Genomic DNA, 27,100 nt, shown 5'->3' on the forward strand with positions numbered 1-27,100 from the left:
TAAAGTGCTGTAATGGAAGGGAGTGTATAGTGTACTCCTTGACTTATTTTGTCTGGGTTTTGGGTTTTTTTGTTTTGTTTTGTTTTTTACCTCTTTTGAATTTTTGTTCAAGTAATGCATGTACATACTAAAATGTTATAGAAGGGCTTATAATGAAAATAGTAATTTTATGTTTCATTCTTTCCCCTCCGCATTCCAGTTTTTAGTTCTCCAAAGTTCTGAATGATGTATTTTCACTTTAATACTTGATTTATGAATCTGAGACTGTATCTGTTGACTTCTTGCTGTGGAGATAAGGATACTACTTTTCCCAGCTTTCCTATTTTTGAATAGTTTTTGTTTTAGTTCTGTTTTACCTTTGAACCTTTGTTGTGGTTAGCTGCCATCGAGTCAGCTCTGACTCATGGTGACCCCATGTACAACAGAATGAAACATTGCCTGGGCTTGCGCCATCTCCATGATTGTTGGCATGCTCAAGGCCATTGTTAATGGCCACTGCACATTTTGGGTTTTTTTGTTGTTGCTGAGAAATATACACAGCAAAACATTCAGCAATTCAGTAGTTTCTGCATGTAAAATTCAGTGACATTGATTACATTCTTCGAGTTGTGCAGCCATTCTCATGCTCCTTTTCTGAGTTGTTCCTCCCCCATTAACATAAACTCACTCCCCCATAAGGTTCCTACCTAATCTTTCAAGTTACTGTTGTCACTTTGATCCCCTATAGATAGTTCTTAAAAGAGCATAGTGCTCAAGCCAGACATTTTTTACTAGTTAAGTTAGGCTGTTGTTTGGTTTTAAGACTTCAGGGATATTTTGGATTTAAGGTTTAAAGATTATCTCAGGGCAATAGTTTCAAGGTTCAGCCAGCCTCCGTGGCTCCAGAAAGTCTGGATTCCCTGAGAATTTGAAACTCTGTTCTGCATTTTCCCCCTTTTAATCAGAATTCTTCTATAGAATCTTTGATCAAAATGTTTGCCACTGTGCATTTTGAGTGCCTTCTTACATTCCAGCACTGTATTGGACAATATTCTGTTGTGAGTCATAAGATTTTCATTGGTTAATTTTCAGAAGTAGATCACCAGACCTTTCTTCTTAGTCTGTCTTAGTCTGTCTTAGTCTGGAAGCTCCAGTGAAACCTGTCCACGATGATGACCCTGCTGGTATTTGAAATACAGGTGGCATAGCTTCCAGCATCATAGCAACATGCAAGCCATCACAATACAGCAGACTGACAGATGGGTGGTGATTTGGACCTTTGTACATATATTTAGATCTTTTTTTATATTCCTTCACCTCTAAGTGATCTCCTGGACTCACTACTATATTAAAGGAGGATATTGGTGCTTTTATTCTTTCCTCCATCATTCTTCCTCTTTCTTCCTCCTACCTTCTGTCAGCTGAACCACCATGAGTTGAGCCAACTGGACAACAGCTAACAAAAACAAGGTTGATAATAATTACATTCTTTTCTGTTTCCAGACTTCAGCCTTTTGTATTTTGTTTCTAAGTTGATTATAGAAGTTGAAAAATAGTAAACAGTGTTTATTTGTTATGTAAATAAATATTTACCACAGAGGTAAGATTATATTTCATTTTCCAGAGGCCCAATGTCATGACCTCTTTGCCCGTCAAGGAGAATGTTTCCAATCAGTTACGAAAATCAGTTCATAATTACATTATGACATTTACTTTTTAAGTCTTTTTTTAATGTTTATTTTGTTTTTCCTAGAATTTGTAACTATCTTTTTTTATACTGAGCCAAGAAACATGTTTTCTTTACCATGTCATTAATATTTTTTAATGCTTTAGTTATTCTGTGTGTTTTTTATGATCTTTTCTGTTCTTTTTCTTGAAGACATACTTGTGGGAGCTGAAACACTTTCTGTACTAATTGGACCATTTGCTTTTTAAAAAAAATATTTTATTGTGTTTTAGGTGAACGTTCACACAGCAAATTGGATTCCCATTCATACACAAATTGTTCTGTGACATTGGTTATAATCCCCCATAGTGTGTCAGTACTCTTAGCATTTCCACCCCGCCTGCCTCATTTCCGTTCCATCCAGTTTCCCAATCCCTCCTTGCCTTCTCATCTTTGCTTTTGTGTAAATGATGACCATTTGATCTTGTATACTTTGATTGTTTAAAAGAACACATTCCTCGTGGGTGTTATTGTTTATTTTATAGGCCAATCTATTATTTGGCTGAAAGGTGACCTCTGGGAGTAGCTTTAGTTCCAAGTCAAAAGAGTATCTTAGGGTGATAGTCATACTGTGGTTCCTGGGTGGACAGGGTGGAAGGAGTTGGGGGGGCTCAAGCTGCTGATCATTGGGAGGGCGGGGGTTGGGGCAACATGCTCCTCTAGTTACCAGGTGCAGGTGTTGAGGTACTCACCATAGGCTGTAGCCAACCATCAGGACCTGGACCCAACCAGATGCTGGGGGCAGCAGGGGGCGCTGCCTGGAACCTGGTCCAGTGGGGGGCCTCCTGCTGACAACCTGTGAATCTACTACTCTGTGTGCACCACCCACCCTAATGGTCAGGGACCACTGCTGGTGTGTGGTCCTGTCTTTGGTTCCTGACTCCCTCCCTGTTCTGTGGTTGCCAGAATCCTTGGAGCTCCACTTGCCTTCCTTTACTTGGCCGTCTTAGATCCAGTTCATGTCGTGTTCATCTTTCTTCAATCCAGGTTTGTCTCTACAGTTTCTCTGTCTCCTATTGGGAATTCCATGAAGTTGCCTTCCTGTGCTTGTCACCTGGGGTCGCTGCTCGCTTTGTCTCAAGATGGTCATGCGGTGCTGGGCCAGCTGTCAGGGCATCTCCAATCCGTAACTCCTTGTTTGCTGTTTTCATTCAGTTTTTCCTTCCAGTTGGTGTTTGATCTAATTCTTCGTCCTTCCTTTTGATGCTCAGGGTTGCAGGATTGTCATCTGTATCTGTTTCACTTAGTTTCTTGGGTTTTTGCTGTAAGGGGACAGCATGGTGTGTCTGACTAAGCTGCCATTATGGGCTTTCTCCTGGACCATTTACTTTTTAGTCTACTCTACAGCTATCATTCTGGGATTTCTTTTCATTAGATACTTGCATTGATTCCATTATTTCTTTTAGCTTATGTTAAGACAGCCAACAAATATTTATAGAGCCACCTACTTTGTACCACGTGCTGCTTAGACCTTGGAGATACACTATTGAACATGGCCGATAAAATGTGAGCCTCTTCTTTTTATTTTTTCCTGCTTATTCCATTATAACACACTTCTGGAAAAAGAATGCACAGGAAATAAATTTTCAGAGAATCCTTGCATGTCTGAAAATATTTTTATTTTATTGCACTTAGTTACTATTTTGACTAGATACAAAATTCTAGGTTCAAAATAATTTTCTCTCAAAACTTTGAAAGTGTTGCTCCATTGACTGTTAGCATTCAGTGCTGATAAGAAGTCTAATCTCATTCTAATTTTCATTCCTTTGTAGGTAACAGATTTTTTTTTTTCTTTCTGGAATTTAAGATCTTTTTATCCTTGATGTTCTGAAATTTTATGATTTATCTGTGTGGGTGTGCGTTTCCTTCACTGTGCTGGATACTCAGCTCATTAACTTGAACATCAGTGTCTCTTAAGCTCCGGCAAATTTTTTTGTATTATTTCCTTTCCAATTTTTATGTTCTGGAGTTCTTCTTAGTCAGATATTGGACATTATGAACTGATCCTCTGTCATCTTTTATTTACTGTTACTTGGTTTTTGTTCTATGTTCTGGGAAATTTCTTCTATTTTATTCAACCCTACTGTTGAAGTTATTTTTATATTAACATATTTAATATCCAAGAAGTTTTTATTGTTTGTTGATCATTGCTTTATATAAACATATGAGCACGTGCGTAGTTTTTTGTTTCATGGCTGCATCTCTTCTCAGATTTTGCTAGGGATGCTCAAAAGCTTTTTCTCCCTCACCCCAAGCATTTTAACTTTGTCATCCTACTGCCATCTGGCCTCGATTGTTTCTGATGAGAAGTCAGCTGTTAATCCTATTGGGATTCCCTTGTATGAGTTGTTTTTCTCTTGTTACTTTCAAGGTTTTGTTTTTGGCTTTCAGCAGATTGACTGTGATCTGTCTAGGTGTGAAGCTGTTTGTGTTTATCCTATTTGGAGTTTGTTGAGCTTCATGGATGTGTACATTAACACTTTTAATCAAATTTGGGAAAATATCAGCTATTATTTCTTCAAATTTTTTTTCTGTTCCTTTCTCTCTCTGCTCTCCTGCTATTTCCATTTCATGTATGTTGGTATGCTTAATGGTTTCCCACAGATCTGTAAGTCTCTTGTTTGTTTTTCTTCATCCTTTATCCTTTCTATTGGTATATCTTCAAGTTCACTGATTTTTTTTTTCTTTTGGCAGCTCACATCTACTGTTGAGCCTCTCTAGTGAATTTTTCATTTCAGTTATTATACTTTTCAACTTCAGAATTTCCATTTGGTTGTTTCTTACAATTTCTATCTCCTTATGAGTCTTTTAAACATGGTTTCCTTTAGTTCTTTGAACATATTGTATTTGTAATAGCTGATTTGAAGTATTTTTCTATTAAGTCCAACATCTGGGTCCCCTCAAACACAGTTTCTGTAGTCTGCTGCTTTTTCCTATGTACAGATCACCCTTTCCTACTGTTGGATCTGTATGTAGCTTGGGGACTTTTTTCAAAGTTTAAGGAGTTTACAAGCCTGCCACACATTCAGCAAGGGAGTAGTAGTTTGCAAGTACTCCCTGGTTACTCCTGAGTGGATACAGCCTTGCACATGCATACAGCCTTCTAGACTAGCAGAGATGAATGTGATCTCAGTAGGTTCCTTTTTGGGTCTCTCCTTCCCTGGATCTCTCTTAAAAATTTCTGGCTAGTTTGCAATTTTGTTTATCTGTACTAGTATCACAGAGATACTTAGACTTCTTTGATTGAAAGCACTTAACCTTCCCTGATTGCTCTTCACCATGATCACTGGTGGTTTTGACAACACTTCTGGGCATGGATTTTTCCACACTCTGCTCCAAATATTCCGCCCTTTCTGGTGGGTCCATTGAGCCTCAGTTCTCACAGCTTGCCACACCCATCCTGGACACACCCTCTGCAACATGGAGCCAGAGCCATGGGAGGGGATAAGGGCTGCCAGTCCTTACAGGCTGTCCTGCCAACCCAGCATAGACTTTTTCCAACACTGATTTGCAAAAATGCTATAGACTCCCACTGTTCTTAGCAAGATTCAGTGGATTTTCTTGAATAAATGCTTCTCAACTGTTGTATGGCCCTTGCTAAATTTCCAGAGACTTTAAATGATTGTTTTTTTTACTGTCTTGTTCAGTTTTATCACAGTTTATTGAGAAGATTTGCTGAGCTCCTCATGTAACCATTCTGCCTATGGCACTATTTTTTTCCTCCAGAATGAGGTAGAAGACATGGGAGCTAGCTGATGCAGTCAACAGACTTTCAGCTACTTTTCACTCCTGCTCTCTCCATTGTATTTGATAGCTCTGACACTAGACTACCTCTGGAATTCTTCTGGGCAGATGACTTACACACTCTACTGCAGTCCTGTCCTAAGTGTCCTAGGCTGCCATTTCCTCATCATTTTCTCTTTAAACAGACTTCTTTCTGTCTAACAGGAATCTGTTGCAGTATCTTGAGGGTTGATGATCTCTCTTCTAGTCTTCTTTCTGTTTCAGGTTTATTTCTTTATTATGACTCTTTTGCATGTAGAAAAGGAAGATAAATGCTTGTGCTCAAGTTTTCATTTTAAAACTTGAAGCTGTGTCTTATTTTTAACCATTTCCTGCTTCCTGCTTGTTTCACTCATTGCCTGCCAGAACCTCTGATGTCATTTGAATTTACTACCCTTGTTTTGAGTGAACATATGTGTATTGATCTGTGATGTCTAGGATTGACACTTTCTTGGATGAGTTCTTACTGTTTACCTCCTCTAGCCGGTTTATGAGATATCTTTATATGAATTTTTTATTTCTGGAAATGTCAAAAAGAACTTATCTTCATTCTCACTCCTTATCCTTGCTTAGAATCAGTCCCTCTCCCAAATTATTTCTAATTTTCCTCTTGGTTTCCCATAGTCATTAGTTTGAAATTTAAAAAAGTGCTTTGAAGGTTAATTTAATTCCTCAGCCCTTGCATGTGTATGACTATCAGAATTTTCTGAGGAGCTTTTTAAAAAAACCCATGCATTCTTCTAATTTTAAACTTTAATGAATTCTGATGGATTTTAACAAAGCTATAGTTTAGACTATGACTATCACCAAGAGATGGCACCAGGAGTAAAGCACAGTCCTTTTTTTGTTACTGCTGTTAAGTCAGCCCCCAACTCATACCTACTAGATATGCACAATGGGGCCTGACCATTGTGATCCATAGAAATTTCACTGGCTGATTTTCAGGAGTAGATTTCCAAGCCTTTCTTCCTAGTATGTCTTAATCTGGAAGCTCCGCTGAAACTTGTTCAGCATCATAGCAACATGCAAGCCTCCAGTGGCACGCAAGTGGTGGTTGTGCTCAAGGTGTACTGGCCAAGAATTGAACCGGGGTCTCCCACATGGAAGGCAAGAATTCTAACACTGATTTAACTCTTCTCTTAGCCATGAGTTTATTTAAGCTAGAATTAAAAGCAAAGCATGGGGGGGCGGTTATTCTTAATCTCTTCTACTGATTAAGCATCCCTATTTTCTTCGATCATTTTTTGTTTATTTAATCCAACTTGTACAAGCTCACAGCTTAAAGATTTAAATAGTTTTTTCAAGGTTAAAAATAGCAGATCTGCTATTCTCCTTCTCACCAATTCCCTCTTCTTCAGAATCAGTCACTTTCAATTCTACATATTATTTTGATATTTACCATAAGATCTCTATGCTTATATTGCTATTTTTTAATTTTTTCTTGACTTCATATAGTTTTTTCCTCCCTTTTCGTACCTTCTATATACGCACCCTTCTCATTTCCCTCAAGGAAATATCTTTTAATAGATGAAACAATATTTTGTTTTTTTTTCCTAGGTTAAGAGCAGGATTATGTGATCGCTGTGCAGTAACTGAAGAACATATGCGAAAAAAACAGCAAGAGTTTGAAAATATCCGGCAGCAGAATCTTAAACTTATCACAGAGCTTAGTGAGTTTCCTTTCTTCATTTATTAAGTCTTTAAAGCATAATGTCCTATTGTAAAAACCTTTTAGTAAATTGGTTGCAGTCAAATGGATTGTTTACATATATTTTTTCTTACTTAGGTAAAAGCTCTTATGTCCTTCTTTCCTTTTTGTAGATTTAATCTCATGCTTATTTTAGTAAGAAACAAAGATACAAACAGGTTATGCAAACACTGTCCACATTGGCCTTAAAGTTGGTCTCGCTGTTAGAAAACAAAAAGCAAATAAATTTCTTTTGGGTATGTCCATATTTTTTTATTTTATTTCATGTAAATTGGTTACTTAGTAAAGTTAAATACAAAGCAGTTAATTTAATTTAGTGCTCTACAAAGATTTGTACTTTTTAGGTTTTCATGACATACTGTTTTGAGTATACTATTTTCAGTTTATTCTTCTTACCCGTTCAATGGAGGCTTTTCTTACATTCTTCTTAGCCTTCTTCTCTTTGCCTTCTTTTCCTCCCTCATCTGTCTTGGTGACATTTACCTGGATTCCCCATAAGCACCTCAAAATTAGCATGTCCAAAGGTAATTAATTAAGATCTTTTCCAAACTAATTCTTTTTTTTTTTTTTTTTCTGTTAACCTATCCTTCTGGTTACTCAGGCAAGAATATATGAATGTATGTTCATTATTTTAAAAAATAGAAAGAATATAGTTTTATTCTTCTCCCAGAGGTAACTTCTGTTAACAGTCTGATATGCATCATTCGAGTTCCAGGTTTGTCTATCTTTCTGTCTGTTTTTGTCTCCTTCACTATCTCCTTTCTCTTCACTTTAAAATTTTGATGAGATCATATTGTACATCCTGTTCTGACGCTTGCTTTTTCACTTTAGACTGTGTCTTGGGAATCTTTACATGTTAATATATTTGGGCCTATAGATTCTATGGTGTGTGTGTGAATGTGTGCCTGTGTAAATATAGGAATATAAGTATATTATCAGTGAGTAGAAAAGTATTGCATCCCAATAAATATAGTTGAGATTTACAGTCATATTATCATTAGTAACTAGAAATAATCTACAGTAATATCTACATACGTAATAAATTTCTAGCAACTTAAACTGTCTGAAAAATAGCTGAAAACTCTAAACAAGCAAAAATTTTGACTAGGTGTTAAGGATTAGGACAGTGTTCTTTTTAATGGCTGCATTGTATTCCTTAGTATAGTTTATTTAACTTTTCTCATATTGATGGACAGCTTAGTTTTTTTATTTATTTGAGTGCTTGAGAATGCCTGCTTCCCTGTAGCTTCTTCATCTTTGTACAAAATATATTGATTGATAATATCCAATCTGGCGAGTGAAGAATGATAACCTTTCTTAAATTTGCATTCTCCTTATTACTTTTTCACATGATCTTTTTTTTTTTTCCTGTTACTCTTTGTGTGTGTGTGTGTGTGTGTGTGCTTTAGGTGAAAGTTTACAGCTCGAGTTAATTTCTCTTTCAAAAATTTATGCATATACTGTTTTGTGACATTGGTTGCAATCCCCACAATGTGACAGCACACTCCCTCTTTCCACCCCAGGTTCCCTGTTTCCATTCATCCAGTTCCTGTCCCTTTCTGCTTTATCATCTTGCTTTTGTACAGGAGTTGCCGTTTGGTCTCGTATATTTGATTGAACTAAGAAACATGTTCCTCATATGTATTATTTTTTATTTTATAGGCCTATCTAATCTTTGTCAGAAAACTGGGCTTCGGAAATGGTTTCATTTCTGGGTTAGCATAACGTCCAGGGGCCATACTTCCATACTTTCAGAGGTTCCTCCAGTCTCTATCAGACCAGTAAGTCTGTTCTTTTTACGTGCATTTGAATTCTGTATTTTTTTCACTCTGACTGGGACTGTCTCTTGTGATCCCTTTCACAGCAGTCATTGCTGATGGCTGGCCACTATCTGTTTCTTCTGGTCTCAGGCTGGTAGAGTCTCTAGTTCATGTGGTCCTTTAGTCCTTTGGGTTAATATTTTCCTTGTGTCTTTGGTTTTCTTCATTCTCTTTTGCTCCGGATGGGATGGGACCAACAGAAGTATCTTAGATGACTGCTTGCAAGCTTTTAAGACCCCAAGCACTTCTCACAAAAGTGGGATGTAGAACATTTTCTTTATGAACCATGTTATGCTAGTAACCTGGATGTCCCCTGAAACTATGGTCCCCAGGCCCCAGCCCCAGCTACTCAGTCCCTCACAGTATTGGATCTGACTGGGAAACTTCTATGCTTTTGCTTTGGTCCGTTGTGCTGACTTCCCTTACATTGTGTGTTGTCCTTCCCTTCACTGAAAGTTGATACTTATCTACTATCTAGTTAGTGATTCTCCCCTCCCCAACTCTTGTAACCATCAAAGAATGCTTTTTTCTTTGTGTAAACCTTTTCTCAAGTTCTTATAATAGTGGTCTCATATGATATTTGTCCTTTTGTGACTGACTTAGGCTGAGTGAACTAAATCTTGACTTTACGTTTCTTCTTGGGTGAATGGCTTGTGTTCTTTGCCAGTTTCCAATTGCCCTATCTGCCGTTTGTATTTTTTAATTAAGAGTCTTCTGCATATTACCAAACCCACTACCATCGAGTCAATTCTGACTCTTAGCAGCCCTGTAGGACAGAGTAGAACTGCCCCAGAGGGTTTCCAAGGCTGTATATCTTTATGGAAGCAGACTGCCACATCTTTCTCCCACAGAGCGGCTGGTGGGCTCGAACTGCCAACCCTTTGGTTGGCAGCTGAGTGTTTTAACCGCTGCACTACCAGAGCTCATTCTTTCGTATGTTAGGAAAGGATTATTAACCTTTTGTTATATATACTGTGTAAATATTTTCTACCTCAGTGTCTGTCGTCTGTTCATTTTGTTTTAGAACTTCTCATGGCAAATAGAAATTTTGCTTATATTTTAAAAGGCTTCTTCTATACCAAGGGACCTCTGGTGGTGCAGTGGTTAAAGCACTCGGCTACTAACCAAAAGGTCAGTGGTTCGAACCCACCAGCCGCTCTGCGGGAGAAAGATGTGGCAGTCTACTTCCATAAAGATATACAGCCTTGGAAACCCTATGGGGCAGTTCTACTCTGTCCTATAGGGTCACTATGAGTTGAAATTGACTCGACGGCAGTAGGTTTTCTCTACACCAAGATTATGATAATCTCTAATTTTTTTTACTGTATGTACACAAACTTGTTAAAAATTTAGATATTTAATCCTTCTGGAATTCTTAGCATGGAATGTGAAGTAGAAATCTGTCATCTTTAGGGTCTTGGCATTCATCCACAAGCTTGTTGCCTCATGGCCACAAAGGTGGCTGCCACTTTTTCAGACCTCATGTTTGCATTTCAGACAAGAAGAAGGAAGACGAGGTAAAAGGCTGAAAGGGGCATGCCAGCAGAATTGTTTTCTTTAAAAAAAATTAGCTTTCTTGTAAACCTCACTTGCTTAAATCTCATTGGCCAGAAACTACCCCCCAAACCATTGGAAGAAAGCTAGGGAGTTGAAGGAAGTTGCAGTGGAAACTGCGTCAGACCCCCAGTACTTTAAGCCATATGTGCTATTAGTTCTGTAGTTTTATAATACATTTTAATACTTGGTCAGAAAAAAATTCCCTATTCTAAAATTTCATGCACATTTACTTTTAAATTTTAGAATGAGCTTGTTAAGTTCCATAAAATATCCTGATGGAAATTTAATTGGGCGTACATTGCTATAATTTGGTAAACAGTTTTCTAATAGTCAGTTACCCCATTCTAGAACTTTGGCTGAGTTTCTCCATTTATCCCAGTCCTTTATGTTGTTCATTAAAGCTTTATGTTTTCTTCATATAAATCTTATTTCCTGTTAAATTATTTCTGGGTATTTTATGTTTGTTATTCCAAACCAATATAGGAAAATATATGCCAGTTCTTTTATATAAGTATGAGGGAAAAAATACTAGTTTTTATGGCCTTGTATCAGGCTACCCTCCTGACACCTCTCTAATTAGCCCTATTTTACTCTGGATTGTCTAGGTAAAAATATCATCTGCAAATAATAACAACATTATTTCTTCTTTCAATTAGTTTTACAGTTTCTTTTGGTTATATTGTTTTTTTCTCAGCATAATGCATTGGCCAGGGGCATTAGAATATTGCTGAATAGTAACAGCTGATGGAGGGGAGACTGTCATATTTCACTCTTAAGTGTGCTGTGGTAGATAATGAAATCAAGTTAAGGGTATTTCCATCTGTTGCTGTTTTGCTAAGAGTTTTTTTTTAATCATGAATTTATCAGATTATTTTCTTAACGTCTATTGAGTGCTTTACAAGGAGCCATGGTGGTGCAGTGGTTAAGAGCTCAGCTGCTAACCAAAAAGTCAGCAGTTCAAATCCACAAGCCAGCCGCTCCTTGGAAACCCTGTGGGGCAGTTCTGCTCTGTCCTATAGAGTCGCTATGAGTCAGAATCAACTCAACGTCAATGGATTTGGTTGGTGGTGTTTTTTTTTTTTTTGAGTGGATCATAGGGTTTTTTTCTTTAATATGTTAATGTGGTGAGTTCTATTGATTCTCTAGTGCTGAACCAGTGGTTCATTTCTAAGACGGACAGGTTTGATATGTTAATATTTTAATTGAGATGTGTACATTTATATATTTTTTTTCACATATTTTTGTTCTCAAGGTTATGTTCCGTTTTAGAAAATGAGCTGGGATACCTTTCATCTTCTGTATGTTCCTGTATTTTAAATAATCTCAGACCAGTCAGTCCTTGGTTTATTGCAGTATATCTGTGAAATCATCTAGGCTTGATGCTGTTGTTAGGATTAGATCTTTGACTACCTTTTTAATGTCTAAGATGTGGTTATTGTTGTATTCAGTTTTCTGTATCTTCTTGAGTCAATTGTAGTAATTTAATTTTATAGAAATTGTCTATTTCAGATTTTTAAAATTTCTGGTATGGAATTTGTAATCTTACTTTGTTTTAAACATCCACAAGGGTAGTTAAATTCTGTTTTACTTTTCCAATTCTGTTTACCCTTTTTTCCTTGGTTAGAAATGCCAAGCAAGAGTCATTGTTTCCACACCCTTTCAGGGATGGAGCTAGGAAGTACATAGGCAGAATTACAGATAAAATACCTCATGAGCTCCTGTTGAAAATTGAAGTACAAAAGTACAGAGCTTTTACTGACCTCATCTTTATTATATCTGTATTTCCTTTCTTCCTTGTTGAGAATCTGGTTCTCAAGAACATGGGAATGATAGAATTAAAATATCCTCTAGTTACGTTTGCTTTATCTTGTAGTACAAGCACAATAGTCTCAAAATAACACCAGTAGAGGAGCCCTGGTGGCGCAACAGTTAAACGCTTGGCTGCTAACCGAAAGGTTGGTGGTGTAAACCCACGCAGCCACTCCTCGGGAGAAAGACCTGGCGATCTGCTTCTGTAAAGATTACAGCCAAGAAAACCCTATGGGACAGTTCTGCTCTGTCAGGTGGGGTTGCTGTGAGACAGAGTAGAGTTGATGACACCCAACAACAACACCACTAGTGTGATTACTCAAAAGTTCTGGAAAACTAATTTTACATAAAAATGAACAACAGAAAAATTATCAAGACCAAATCCTATGCAAAATTATTATAAGAATAGAAGTATTAAGGGCTTCATGTTGCTTGTAGATTTTTGGTGTTTCTATCTAGTTGCTCTGTTTCTGTTTTTTGCCCGACAGTTTTAAGAAATTGCACTATTGTCACTGCTGCCACCTTTCCATAATCTCCCGTGTTTTATATGCTACTTTTTTTCTCCCTGTCCTGCCTTTTCTTTTTTGTTTTTATTATTCCTAGTTATTGAATTTTAAGAGTATTTATGTTCTTATTCCATTTTTATTTGATCCTTCATTGGTTTTTGTTTGTTTATTTTAACCCTTTATTTCTATTCTTTTTGGTCAGCCTTGAAATTTTATCATGTATTCCTAAAGTATAAAGTTAATGTCTTAACCCTCTTTTGACTGATTCAAAAACTTTACATCACTCTCTTCTCCACTTACATGCTGTTTTTGTTCAGTAGTTCATTACTGTATTTTTTTGACCCTACAAATTAGGTTTAAAAAAAAAACAAACCCCGTCATTGAGTCAAATCCACCTCATGAACCTATAGGACAAACTAGAACTCCTCATAGGGCTTCCAAGGCTGTAATCTTTTTCTTTTTTTTCCCATACAAAAATTTATACATACATTGTTACGTGACCCTAATTGCTCTCCCCATACTGTGACAGCAAACTCCTCCTTTCCACTCAACCAGCTCCTAACCCTCTCTGCCTTCCCATCTCACCTCCAGACAGAAGCTGCCCATTTAGTCTCTTGTATCTACTTGAGCTAAGAGGCACACTCCTCATGAGTATCACTTTGTGTCCCACAGTCCAGTCCAATCCCTGTCTGAAGAGTTGGCCTCGGGAATTGTTTTAGTTCTGGGCTGATAGAGAATCCAGGAGCCATGCTTTCCGGGGTTCCTCCAGTCTCAGTCAGACCATTAAGTCTGGTCTTCTTACTAGAATTTGAGTTCTGCACCCCACCTTTCTCCTGGTCTATCAGGGACTCTGTTCTGTTCCCTGTCAAGGCGGTCATTGGTGGTAGCCAGGCACCATCTAGTTCTTCCGGTCTCAGGCTGATGAAGTCTCCGGTTTGTGTGGCCCTTTCTGTCTCTTGGGTTACTACTTTCCTTGTGTCTTTGGTGTTCTTCATTCTCCTTTACTCCAGGTGGTTGGGACCAATTGATGCATCTTAGATGGCCGCTTGCAAGGTTTTAAGACCCCAGACGCCACTCACCGAAGTGGGATGCAGAACATTTTCTTAATAAACTTTGTTATGCCAGTTGACCTAGATGTCCTCTGAAACCATGGTCCCCAGACCCTCGCCCCTGCTACTCTGTCCCTCAAAGTATTTGATTGTATTCCAGAAACTTCTTAGCTTTGGTTTAGTCCAGTAGTGTATTCTGTCCTTCCCTTCACCTAAGATGATTCTTATCTACTGTGTAGTTAGTAAATAACCCTCACCCTCCCTCCCCACCCTCGTAACCATCTAAGAATGTTTTCTATATTTAAACCTTTTCCTGAGTTTTTATAATAGTGCTGTTATACAATATTTGTTCTTCTGTGACTGACTAAATTCACTCAGCATAATGACCTCCAGCTTCCTCCATGTTAGAAGACGTTTCACTGCTTCATCGTTGTTCTTTATCATTGCGTAGTATTCCATTGTGTGGATATACCATAATTTGTTTATCCATTCATCCGTTGATGGGCATCTAGGTTGTTTCCGTCTTTTTGCTTTTGTGAACAGTTCTGCAGTGAACATGGGTGTGCGTATACCTATTCATGTGACAGCTCTTATTTCTCTAGGGTATATTCCAAGGAGTGGGATAGCTGGATTGTATGGTACTTCTATTTCTAGTTTTTTAAGGAAGCGCCAAATTGATTTTCAAAGTGGTTGTACCATTTTACATTCCCACCAACAGCGTATAAGTGTTCCAGTCTCTCCACAACCTCTCAGTATTTATTATTTTGTGTTTTTTGGGTTAATGCTAGCCTCGTTGGGGTGAGATGATATCTCATTGTAGTTCTGATCTGTATTTCTCTATGGCTAATGATCATGAGCATTTCTTCATGTGTCTGTTAGCTGCCTGAATATCTTCTTTGGCAAAGTGCCTGTTCATATCCTTTGCCCATTTTTTAGTTGGGTTATTTGTCTTTTTGTTGTTGAGGTTTTGCAGTATCTTGTAGATTTTAGAGATTAGATGCTGATCGGCTGTGTCGTAGCCAAAAGTGTTTTCTGAGTCTGTAGGTTGTCTCTTGACTATTTTGGTGAAGTCTTTTGATGAGCATAAGTGTTTGATTCTTAGGAGCTCCCAGTTATCTACTCTTTCTTCTGGTGCTTGTGCATTGTTACTTATGGTTCGTATTGTGTTTATGCCATGTATTAGGGCTCCTAGCGTTGTCCCTATTTTTTCTTCCATGATCTTTATCATTTTCAATTTTATTTTTGAGTCTTTGATCCATTTTGAGTTAGTTTCTGTGCATGGTGTGAGGTATGGGTCTTGTTTCAGTTTTTTGCAGATGGATATCCAGTTATGCCAGCACCATCTGTTAAAGAAACTGTCTTTTCCCCAATTAATGGACTTTGGGCCTTTGTCAAATATCAGCTGCTCATAGGTGGATGAATTTATGTCTGGATTCTCAACTCTGTTCCATTGGTCCACGTATCTGTTGTTGTACCAGTACCAGGCTGTTTTGACTACCGTGGTAGTATAATAGGTTCTAAAATCAGGTAGTGTGAAGCCTCCCACTTTGTTCTTCTTCTTGAGTAATGCTTTACTTATTTGGGGCCTCTTCCCTTTCCACACAGAGTTGGTGATTTGTTTCTCCATCTCATTAAAAAATGCCGATGGAATTTGGATCGGGATTGCATTGTATCTGTAGATTGCTTTGGGTAGAATTGACATTTTCACAATGTTGAGGCTACCTATCTATGAGCAAGGTATGTTTTTCCACTTATGCAGGTCTCTTGATTTCTTGCAGTAGTGTCTTGTAGTTTTCATTGTATACGTCTTTTACATCTTTGGTTAGATTTATTCCTAAGTATTTTATCTTCTTGGGGGCTATTGTAAATGGTGTTGATTTGGTGACTTCCTCTTCGAGGTTCTCTTTCATGGTGTAAAGGAATCCAACTGATTTTTGTATGTTTATCTTGTATCCTGAAACTTTGCTGAAATCTTCTGTTAGTTCCAGTAGTTTTCTTGTGGATTCTTTGGGGTTTTCTGTGTATGAGATCATATAATCTGCAAATAGAGATACTTTGACTTCTTCCCTACCAGTTTGGATGCCCTTTATTTCTTTTTCTAGCCTGATTGCTCTGGCTAGGACATCCAGCACAATGTTCAATAAGAGTGGTGATAGAAGGCATCCTTGTCTGGTTCCCGTTCTCAAGGGGAATGCTTTTGAAGTCTCTCCATTTAGGATGATGTTGGCTGTTGGCTTTGTATAAATGCCCTTAATTATATTGAGGAATTTCCCTTCTATTCCTATTTTGTTGAGAGTTTTTATCATGAATGGCTGTTGGACTTTGTCAGATGCCTTTTCTGCATCGATTGATAAGATCATGTGGTTCTTGTCTTTTGTTTTATTTATGTGATGCATTGCATTGATTTTCTAACGTTGAACCATCCCTGCATACCTGGTATAAATCGTGCTTGATCATGGTGAATTACTTTTTTGATATGTTGCTGAATTCTATTGGCTAGAATTTGTTGAGGATTTTTGTGTGCCAACCCTGGGTTCCTGGCTTAGGCAGTTTATTTTTTCCTCTGTTTGTTAATTTGTTCACTCTTCAAGGCAGGGAGAATGGCTCTGGGCGTGTGATGATTCCTATTTCCAGCCCAGGGGATTCAGCAGTTGCTGAAGCCGGTCTGGGATCCAGTTCAGAGCAGAGAGTGGGGAGGTAAATGGGAGAGAGGCTTTTCCCTAAGGAGGGTGTTTTTGATCCACACGGTAGGCTGTACACAACTACTTATCTTTTTCGCAGATCCAGGGCTGCTTCTCACTGGTTCTGGGTGGCCGTGTAGACTCCCTGGCACTGGGTGTCTCCCGGTGCAGAAAATGCATCTCCCAAGCACCGCCGCTTGACTGCCTCACCGCTCACCCCGGAGCTGATCGGGCCTAAAGGGCTCAGGCTCTCGCCGGGTCAGGTCTGACAACTCCTCACTGCTTCCGAACCATCTCTCCCTCCCCCTGCCACTCAGTCCGGTTCCTCAACTTTACCTTTGATATTCAGGGCTCCCAGATTGCCATATGTAATCAATTCACTTGTTTTTTCGGATGTTTGTTGTAAGAGGTCCACCGGAAGCGTCTGAGTACTCCGCCATCTTGGCCTCGCCTCCCCAAGGCTGTAATCTTTAAGGAAGCAGACTGTCGCACATTTCTCCCATGGAGTGGCTGGTGGGTTCAAACTGCCACCCTTTCGTTTAGGAGCCGAGTGCTTAACCACTGCACCACCAGGGCTCCTTACAAATTAGATACTTTCCAAAAATTATTCATACAGTTTTTAAAAGATTTGCCTACGTTTATCAATTTCTTTACTCATTATTCCTTTCTGTATCTTATTTGTCTCTTGGGATTGTTTTCCTTTCTAAGATCCATCCTTCAGATGTTCCTTTAGAGGGAATGTGTTGGTTCTAAAGTCTCATTTTCTATCTGAAAATGTTTCTGTTTCATGCTTATTCTTTTTTTTTTTTTTTTTTTTTTTGGCTTTAACAAACAAATTTATTTTCTCACAGTTGAGAGTGCTAGAAGTCCGAATTCAGGGAGAATTCAGAAAGCCTTGAGGAAAGCCTTGTCTCTCTGGTGGAAGATCCTTGTCTCATCAGCTTCTGTTCCTTGGCTCCTTGGTGATATTGTGGAGCCCTGGTGGCACAGTGGTTAAGAGTTCTGCTGCTAACCAAAACGTCAGCAATTCAAATCTGCCAGCCATCCCTTGGAAACCCTACCAGGCAGTTCTGCTCTGTCTCCCAGGGTCACTGTGAGTCAGAATCAACTCGACAGCAGTGGGTTTAGTTTTTGAGTTAGTGATCTTTATGTGGCGTAGCATGGATCTTCCCCCGTCTCTGCTGCTTTTTCTTCACCTTTGTTCTTGTAAGGTTATTTTCTGGGTAACAGTTCTTTTCCTCTGGGCTATTTTTTTTTTCGTTCGATTTTGGTGATCTATAATTTTTAGTATAATTTCCTCTACATTTTTTGTTTAAATTCTGCTTAGTATATGTTATCTATGAAATCACTTCTTTAGCTGTCAAACTCAGTTACTAGCTCTTCAAATACTGTGTCTTCTTCAACTTCTCTATTTTATTCTAGGAGTCTGATGAGACCTCCACATTCTGTCCTTCGTACGCTTAACATCCCTTTCATATTTTTCACACCCTTGTTTTTGTTGCATCCTGGGTAATTTCTTCAGATCTTTTGTTTGGTATACTAATTATTTCTTGAACAGTTTCTATTATGCTGAGTTATCTTATATCAGTAACCATATTTTTTTTATTTCTAAAAATTCTATTTGGTCCTTTTCCTGTCTACCTATTTTTTTAAATTTTCTAATGAAAATTTTTTTTAAATACAGAAAGGTAGGGAAAATAGTAAAAAAAGAAAAAAAACCTGTGCCCCCATCACGTAGATTTAATAGTTGTTTATATTTTACTGTATGTACTTCAACTTTTTTCCACACTGAAATATTTTAATGTAAGTTATATACATCAGGACATTTTTCCTCTAATTACTTGGATAATTTCTGCCTAACTACAATACCATTACCATACTTACCAAAAATTGCCCATACTTGCTAATATTCTCTAATAGCCAGTCCGTATTCATATGGACAATCCACAACTGTCCCTGTTTTATTCAAACCTGGTCCAACTACAGACCACACATTGTATTTGATTGCTTTGTCTTTTTTTAATCTAGAATAGCTTCTCCCCCTCCCCCTTGTTTTTTCTTCTATAACATTAACTTGTTGAAGAAGTACAGCCTTTTTTTTTAGAATATGCCACCTTCTGGATTTTTCTCATCATGTTCTTTATCTTGTTCCTTTATTTTTCGTAAAGTAGATATTGAATTTGAAGGCTTAATTAGGTTCAGATTAAACATTATTGTTGCAAGAATACTTCATAGGTGATTCTACTTCATATTGTTTCATCAGGAGTCAGATATTGTCTGATTATTCCAATCTTAGGGATTCTAAGGTTGATCCCTGGATTAAGATGGCAGCCAGATTTCTCCATTATAGAGTTATGTTTTTTCCCTCACACCACAAGTAACCTGAGTGGGGAAGAGGTGTGCAATACTATGAAACATTGGAAATATGCAATTCTCCCTTAATCTTTAATGGTTTTCAATCCATTGGTGTTCCTTGCCTGAATCAATTAGAGATTGCAGAATGATAATTTTCTAATTCGATTATTCTTTCTACACTTAGCTGTCATTCTTCTGTAAACAAGAATTCAACCTCGTTTACTGGTGCTTTTTGATTATCTTGAAAGTAGTTCCTACTAGAAAGGCATGATACGTCTTTTTTTTTTTCTTTTTAATTGCTGACTTTCAGAATAAGTCTTTAATATAATAGTCACCTACATTTTGACAAATGAGATTTTGGTTTTGGTGGGAGTGGGCTTTCTCTTTTGTGAGTGTCATGGACAAATGGATTTTTATGTATTAAATGTATTTCAATCAGTTATGTTCATTATTCTTTATGATACTCAAATTGTCCTTATTTTGACTGCTTACTCATTTTTTGTAATCACTTTTAGTACATTTATTTTGGGATTCCATCTTTTAAATCTAAACTTTTCATTACCATTTCAGATAATTTTATTATATGAAATACTTAGGGATCTGTAGATGAGTTGCTTTTGCTGACTGTCATGGTAAGTGAATTAGGATCACATTGGCTCCATTTCGGGGGTTCTGGCTTAGCCTAGAGATCCCAGGTTCAGTCTTTCCACCTTACTCCTGTGCTGATACCAACATTTGGGCTCGGGGTTCAGCTCACAGTGTTTGTTGATGATTGGTGGTGGTGCGATACTCCCTTGGATACCTCTGCCTGTGAGCTCAGCAATTGAGTAGTTTAGCAGTTTAGCAAAAACTATGTTTTTATTTTTATGCAGGATCTAATTGTTTTGTAGTGAGAATACTGTTAGAGTATCTAATATACTCTCCCCACCTTCAAGTGTTTGCTTAGCCCAAGGAAGTTTTTTCTGTTATTTCTTTGAGTATTTCCTCCTTTATATATTCTGTTTTTCCTTCTGAAACTCATGGTAGACAGATGTTGGATCCATTTCTTTTATACTTTAACTTTATTCTTTAGTGGTGAATTCTGGGAGAATTACTCAGGTAGATATTAATTTTATCTTCAATCACATTTTTTCTGCTTTCATCCTATTTATTAAGTTTTTAATATTGATGATCTTTGTTTCTTTTTCATGATGGCCAGTTGCTTTTTTTTTTTTTAATAGATCCATCAGCCTTTCAGATCTTTCTGAAGATGTCAGTTGTACTTAATAAAAAATATCTTTTGTTTCATATATTAAAACTATTTATCCAGGGGTTAATTGTTCTGTTTAACTTACTTTTAAATGTTTTTAATTTTTTTCAAATGTTTTTTGAATATTGATTGTCATTGTAGATCTAGTTTTTAAACTGGTTGGTTTTGTTAAGTGCAGTCTTAATTTATCAGCTCAACCCATAATCCCTACTTTGCTGATAATGAATGCAGCTTTGAATTTACAGAAGCCCTACTCCAGTGGCCGAAAGGGCAAGAGGAAGACATTTGGCCAGAGAGCTTTCCTGTAGGGTTTGTGGGCAGTTTATCTTGAGTGTGGGGTTATCTTCTCTAGTGGTTCCTATAAATTTCTTGGGAGCACTGACCTGATTTCCTTGTCTCAGTATTTATTAACGGAATCGCTTGTGTCAGAACTTGTGCTTTAGAGATCTGTCTTCATGGTGTTAGCCTGAGATCTATCCTTATGGTTTTAGCGACTCTTTATTTAGCCATTCAGCAATTTTCCAGGCCTTATTATCTCTGATATTGGGATTAATGTGAGGTTCTTCTGGAAAAACTTTTTTTTTTTTTTAAGGCCCTTTCTTCGTTGGATTTTATCACCAGTCTGAGCCTGTCTATTTTTAAATTATTCAGGAATTTTTCATAATTTTGATTTGCTCGTTCGCACCCTTCCTTGCTTTTCAGTATTGCAGTGGAGTTATTTTTAGAGTTGTTTTGTCATTCCATTTGGATTTGGAGAGGGAGAATCAAGTAAACCATCTTAATCAGAAATTTAAGGTCATCTTTGACTTCTCTCACCTCTATATAGAGTGAGTTGCCAAATACTACTTCTTCTGCCTATGTAACAGTGCTTCTGCCTAGCCTCACTCCCTGCTTCTACGTCATCTACATTAGTCCAGATACTTACTTATTTTAATGATCTCTTGACTTGTCCTCTTGTTGATACTTCTCACTTCGATATATGCTATACTTAATCACAGATCGGTCTTCCCAAACTGAAACTTTGAAGATCATTCAGCTACAAAAAATGACAACTGGTAATCTTTAAGATAAAGTTCAGATGTCTAAGCCTGATATTGAAGACTTTCTGCCATTCATTATACCCAGTCTTCCTTTGTTCCACTAATTCTTGGCATAGAATAGTCTCTTGTCCAGCTCAGTTGTCCTGTCTTTGGTGAATTCTTTTCTGATCTTAAGGACTCAAAGTAACCTATTCCTCCTTGAATTTCCTTTAGTACTTAATTTGTACATCTCTAGAGGCCCTTTTCACTTTCAGTTGTGTGAAACATGTTTATATAATGTCTTACCTCTTATTGAACCACACTGTCCTTTAGATCATTGTCCATATCATAAGATTTTTTTTTTAGATCCTCCATAGGAGATGGTTTAGTAACCTCAGATTTTGTAGATACTGGAAAAATTTTAATTTGCTCAATGGAAGAAAATACGGTCAGATTTATAAACCACTGACTTATTACCAAATTTTTGGAATATGATTAACCTTCTTTGGTAGAAGTTGATTGTATTTACTGTGACTTGGATTTTTTTAATCTACTTGTTAGAAAAATACATGCTTGTCCAATGACATTATGCTAAGTACTGAAAAGAGTTTTGTGCTGGCTACTGTGGAAATTATAGCCCAATATTGGGTTTCTGCTTTATAAATTAAAGATGGATAGGAAAATTTAGAGAGGGATTCAAGCAAACAGGTACTACTTCAGTGGATATTTTAAAATTACTTACACCATGAAGCAAATAGTATGACTAAAGAAGAAAGTTTGACTCAATTTGTTTATATTATAAAAATTACGCCGATATTCAGTGTTGTGTTGCTTTTATGGGCAGATTTATTTTAAGATAAGTGACTCTCACTAAACTGGTATTTGAAATTAGAAGGGCTGAGTAACCAGCTGGAATGTTTTCTTGACCTCAGCATAAACAGACTATACTCCCCAGTACTACTCTTTCGTTGTTGCCCACAGTCATTACATGAAATGGTCAGTTAAGTCATTTACTTGGAACTAGTACAATTTGAGATATAGTAATCACTACTTGGGAGTCCCTGGATGGTGCAACTAGTTAAACACTGGACTACTAACCAAAAAGTTGGTGGTTCAAACCCACCCAGAGTCGCCTTGGAGGCTTCCGAAAGGTCACAGCCTTGAAAACCCTGTGGAGCAGTTGTACTTTGCACATATAGGGATACCATGAGTCGGAATCAACTTGGCAGCAGCTAACAGCAAGAGTCACTACCTAATAACAAATTAGTTTTGCCACAGTGGCATTAACCCTCTTAATGCTGTTTTTTGTTGTTGTTGTTTTGGTTTTTTTTTTTTTTTTTTGTAATATCATAACTTAGAATTAGAAATCCTAATTTCTCCATAATAGCTGAATATTTTATCAAAAATGCCTGACACAGATGTTAATGAAACTGTATTATTTGCCTTCTTATTCACATTAGATTTATTATGTGCCTTCTCTTTCACATTATATTTAAGTGAATGAAAAGAATACTCTACAGGAAGAAAATAAAAAGCTTTCTGAACAACTGCAGCAGAAAATTGAGTAAGTATTTTTCCCAAATTGCTTCAGAAAACTGAGTATTTTTTCCAGCTTTTCTGTCTTCATTTTACTTAGCTATACAGACTATAAAGATATTCACCCACTCTTACTTATGGGTATGGTTAGGTTCCAAAGACCAGGTCATTATGTGAAAATCTACCTTATGCGAGAGTAGGGGCCATGCGTCTTCAGCACCAGGCCCCCCTCCCCTCCTCCGTCACTCATTGCCCATCGTATGCCCCCAGCGCATCTTGGGATGCGTAATGTCGTGGTCCCCCCTTCCCCACCACGTGTTCCTCACCACTGTGGAGCCGGGGGTTGGGGGGTGGTATTGGTGTTTGGGAGTTGCCTGCTGCCTCGGGAGCAGCAGGGGCCCACCATCACCTGGCCATGCTCCAAGCCTCCACGCAGACCCACCGACACCTTGGCTCTCCACTTTCCGACTCTGCTGGCCCCAGAGACAGGCCTTGGCAGCCGATGGCTCCTGTGCCAGTGGGCAGGGAGGGCCAGCCACTTGGGCCCGGTGGAGGTTGCAGAGGTGGCAGAGAGGCCTCTTTGGAAGAAGACTTCTGAGCCCCCCGCCCAACTCCTGCAGCCCCAACTCCCACCACCTCCTTGCAGCCTGGCCGACCCTGCCTACTGCGCACCACCCACCACAGGCCCAGTCCAGCAACTCTGCCTAACCCAGATAATGCAACTGCCGGTGCCTGCGCTGCCTCAGTCCCTCTCACAATCCTTGCCCTCCTCCTCCTCCCTCTCTCGCCTTGGCTCCTCGTTAACACGTAAAGTAGATAGTAGATTTTTTACTGTTGTCGTAAAGGTGAAATGATGTATAATGAGATAGTAAGTGAGGAGTAGGTATATTAACAATTGCAGATTTCACGTTTAAAAATTATGAAGTGTTCTGTACAAAGAAAATCACTATATTTTGGGTTGTTTGTGAGTATATATGAAGAATGTATAAATGTGTGCGTCTCTTCAGTTAGTATGTGAGTATATAGAGAAAGAGAACCATATTTTAAGTGAAAGTATTTTAATTTTTGTAATGATTTATTATAAAAGATTATTAAAATACGTTTGTTTCAAGTAAACATTTGAGTTTTGTTACCTCCCTTCCAGCCCTGTCCCAGAAGCTTCATAAAAGCAAACTGAATGAGTATTTCCTGCCATGTAGTTCTCAGGCCTGGAGAACATCTTTCCTCTGTTCCTCACCTCCTTCCCCACTTTCTCTTAAAGAATAAAATAGTAACTTGTATCCTGTGTGCCACTTGCTCTTCTGTGTGTTTTATGTTTATTATTTCTAATCTTCACTGTGATTCTACAGAGTAGCTTTATTATCCCTACTTTACAGATGGGAAAGCTACAGCTCACAAAAGTCAAGTAACTTACCTATAGTCTCATAGTTACTAGGTAAGGAGACCATCACTCAGACTCTGTCTTCTGACTTAAGAGCCTTTGTTCTATACAGTGCTGTCTAAAACAAACACACACACAAAAAAATGTTTTTCTGGGTATGGTGTAACTAATGCAGAGGAGAGAGATGGCTAGCTCTTAGTTCCCATTTATTTAAAGTATGTGTAATATTTTTTTAAGAGTTAGGATTCAGGATAGTTTTATTTTTATTTAGTTTATTTTTCTGGGTTCTTAAAAATGGTATTGCGTTTGTGTGGACATATACAAAAACTTGGTAAACTATGTAGATGTGGTGTATTATTTTGGCTTAGAATAGTTGTTTTCTGTTTAAACAGGTCTCATAGGTGGAATTAACATTTGTATCAGTATACTTTTAGGTAATGGGTATCCAGTAGAGTTTTTATATTCCTCCCATGTGATCAGTCCACTGAATGTTGGTAGCTAAAGGGAGTTTTGAGGAGGGATAATTGTCAGATGGAAAAGGAGGCTGTGGGATCAAACAGATTATTGAACATGTATATGGAGATAGCAACACCTTATAGTTTTCCTCATGCTATATATTGAAGGGAGGCTAGAAAACAGATCCTCAGTCTCTTATTGATGATTGTAAAACCCAAAAGATTTTTTGAAATGTCATTCACAGTCTAACCTTATCTCAGTGGACAGGATGCTGTTTATACTCTTTTATTTAATCTCACTATGTGTGACATTCATATGTTTTGCTGTGAAAATATCAGTATGTTTGATTACAGGATGATGCCTCAGACCCCACGGGAGGTGGCATGTAATAACCTGTATGTGCTCTGTATTACCTTTCATTAAAAAAAATTTTTTTTTTAATTCCCAATCACATCTCTTTTCAAGTATTTCAGATAAATGATTGTTGGCCTACATTATGTTGTATGAAGTGATTTAACACCTATAGCTTATGGTATTTTCAACACATCAGTTTGATATTTATGAATACCTGATAAGATAGAAAGTATGTAGAGGTAAATAAAATAATAAAGGTTAATACAGAGTTAGATATATGATTGCCTCAGAAACCAAGGTGTATATCAAAACTAAATAATGACATTTGATTGGTAGAAGTATGAATTCTAATTAGTTTAGAATTCATTTACTTTTAGTGTTCTCAAATTTACGATTTTTCTTATTGAAGCTCATTGATATTTTAGAATGGAAATAAAGGCTGAAGTTTGAAATTACAATAAAGACTAATCAGAGAGTTCTGGGCATGTGTGTTTTGTTTAGGTCATGCCTTAGATCAGTGTAGCAGGCGATCTATTCTGTCTTTTGTTTGTCTCCTGAAGTTTAAGATAGTAACAATTCTCATGAGCCAACTTCTTTTGTACTTTGTTCTACACACACACACAATTTCCTTTGATAGTTTAAAAAGTAGCAAGTATCATTTTGTAAAGGCAACCTAGTTCCCTCTGACTACCTAAACCACTGTAACATTCTGCTATTAGTGCCTGAAATTCCCCTGAATTTTATAAAAAATATTATTTGACTTATAATTCTGCTTGTTAAGTACAGTAATTCTAACTTACCTGGGCTGGTTTTGAAATCATGCCTTATGTGGTAGGACATTTATTTAGTGACACTATAGTAAGAAATTTGCTATTATAAAGTTTAGATATAGAGATAAATAGAGCGAGTGTGTCAACTTTCCTAGTCACAGAAAGAAAATAATTATATAAGCTAGGTGTTGAGGTCCCAGCTGTTTTGTTTTGAATCTTCTGGGCCAGTAGAAAGCCAAAGAAGTCTGTAATCTTAACACTTCAAAGAACTTTAGTATTGTTGATTCAACCCTCTCTTCTAAATTGAATTCCTTGTACAACTTCTTTAATAAATAATAAGCACTGTTTTAACATCTCTGTCATAATTTAATTTTAGTTGACTGAAATTATTAGAAAATCTTTATGGGCTTGAGTAGAAATCAGCTTACTTACAAGTTAAGTTTGTTGATTCTAGTTTTGCTTTCTGGGACCATCTGGAACCTTTTTCCATTTGATGGCCTTTTATGTTCGTGAAGATAGCTCTCATGGCCCTTCTGAGTCTTTCTTGTCTTCTCTAGAGGTAAATATCCTCTGTTGCATTAACTGTTCCTCAAGTGGCATTACTTAAAGACTCTTCAGAGTGCCATTTCTGTGTAATGTTTTAGTTAGTCAATGTCTTAATTAAGAAGTTAATATTCTAGGTATAGTCTGATCATTAGAGAAGTACTCTTCACCTCTCTTTTTCTGTATCATTTTACTTACATAATTGTAGTCAAAATATATATGTATTACATCACTCGTGGTTCATTAAAGCTAACTAGAAACTTTAACTCAATGCCTAAGCCCTGTCTCCATCCTCTACTTGTAATTTGGTGTTTTTGATGTAAATCTAGGACTTCAGAGACATGGCTTCATAGTAAGTTGCTGAAGAAACCTTATATCATGTGGTCTACTTCATTTTAAGATAATAGCACTATTGATTAAATACCTACTTATTTTCTCAGCATTGGGCTATCTTTACATAATTACCTATATTTACATGTTGTTTCATTTTCACAGGTTTCCTACAAAAAGGAAGTAGGAAAGTACTTTTACAGATGAGGAAACTAAGGCTTAGAAAGGTTGAATAACTTACCCAGTGTGACTAGTAGGTACCAGACCCAGAATTTGAACCCAGTTCGACCTCACTTCAGAGTTTGCATACCCTTTTATAAAACCAAAACCAAACCGATTGCCACTGAGTCTATTCTGACTCATAGTGACCGATAGGACAGAGTAGAACTTCCCCATAGGGTTTCCAAGGCTGTAATTTTTACAGAAGCAGACTGCCCCATCTTTCTCCCACAGAACTGGTCGGTTTAAACTGCTGACCTTTCAGTTAGC

The 27,100-nt window shown here is 37.5% G+C and overlaps 1 protein-coding gene across 4 annotated transcripts in view; it reads left to right on the forward strand.

Annotated features, from left to right (window-relative positions):
* The window catches only part of RBBP8 (RB binding protein 8, endonuclease), a 114,039-nt gene that overhangs the window by 42,354 nt on the left and 44,585 nt on the right, over positions 1-27,100 (forward strand). For all 4 annotated transcript variants that reach the window (XM_023742054.1, XM_004387922.2, XM_023742056.1 and 1 more), the window contains 2 exons: positions 7,046-7,158; positions 22,739-22,805. In XM_023742054.1, coding sequence (XP_023597822.1) covers positions 7,046-7,158; positions 22,739-22,805 — 180 coding nt within the window. The remainder of the gene's footprint in view (positions 1-7,045; positions 7,159-22,738; positions 22,806-27,100) is intronic.

This window comes from Trichechus manatus, unplaced genomic scaffold (assembly GCF_000243295.1).
Source record: "Trichechus manatus latirostris isolate Lorelei unplaced genomic scaffold, TriManLat1.0 scaffold00199, whole genome shotgun sequence".
Taxonomy (NCBI): domain Eukaryota; kingdom Metazoa; phylum Chordata; class Mammalia; order Sirenia; family Trichechidae; genus Trichechus; species Trichechus manatus.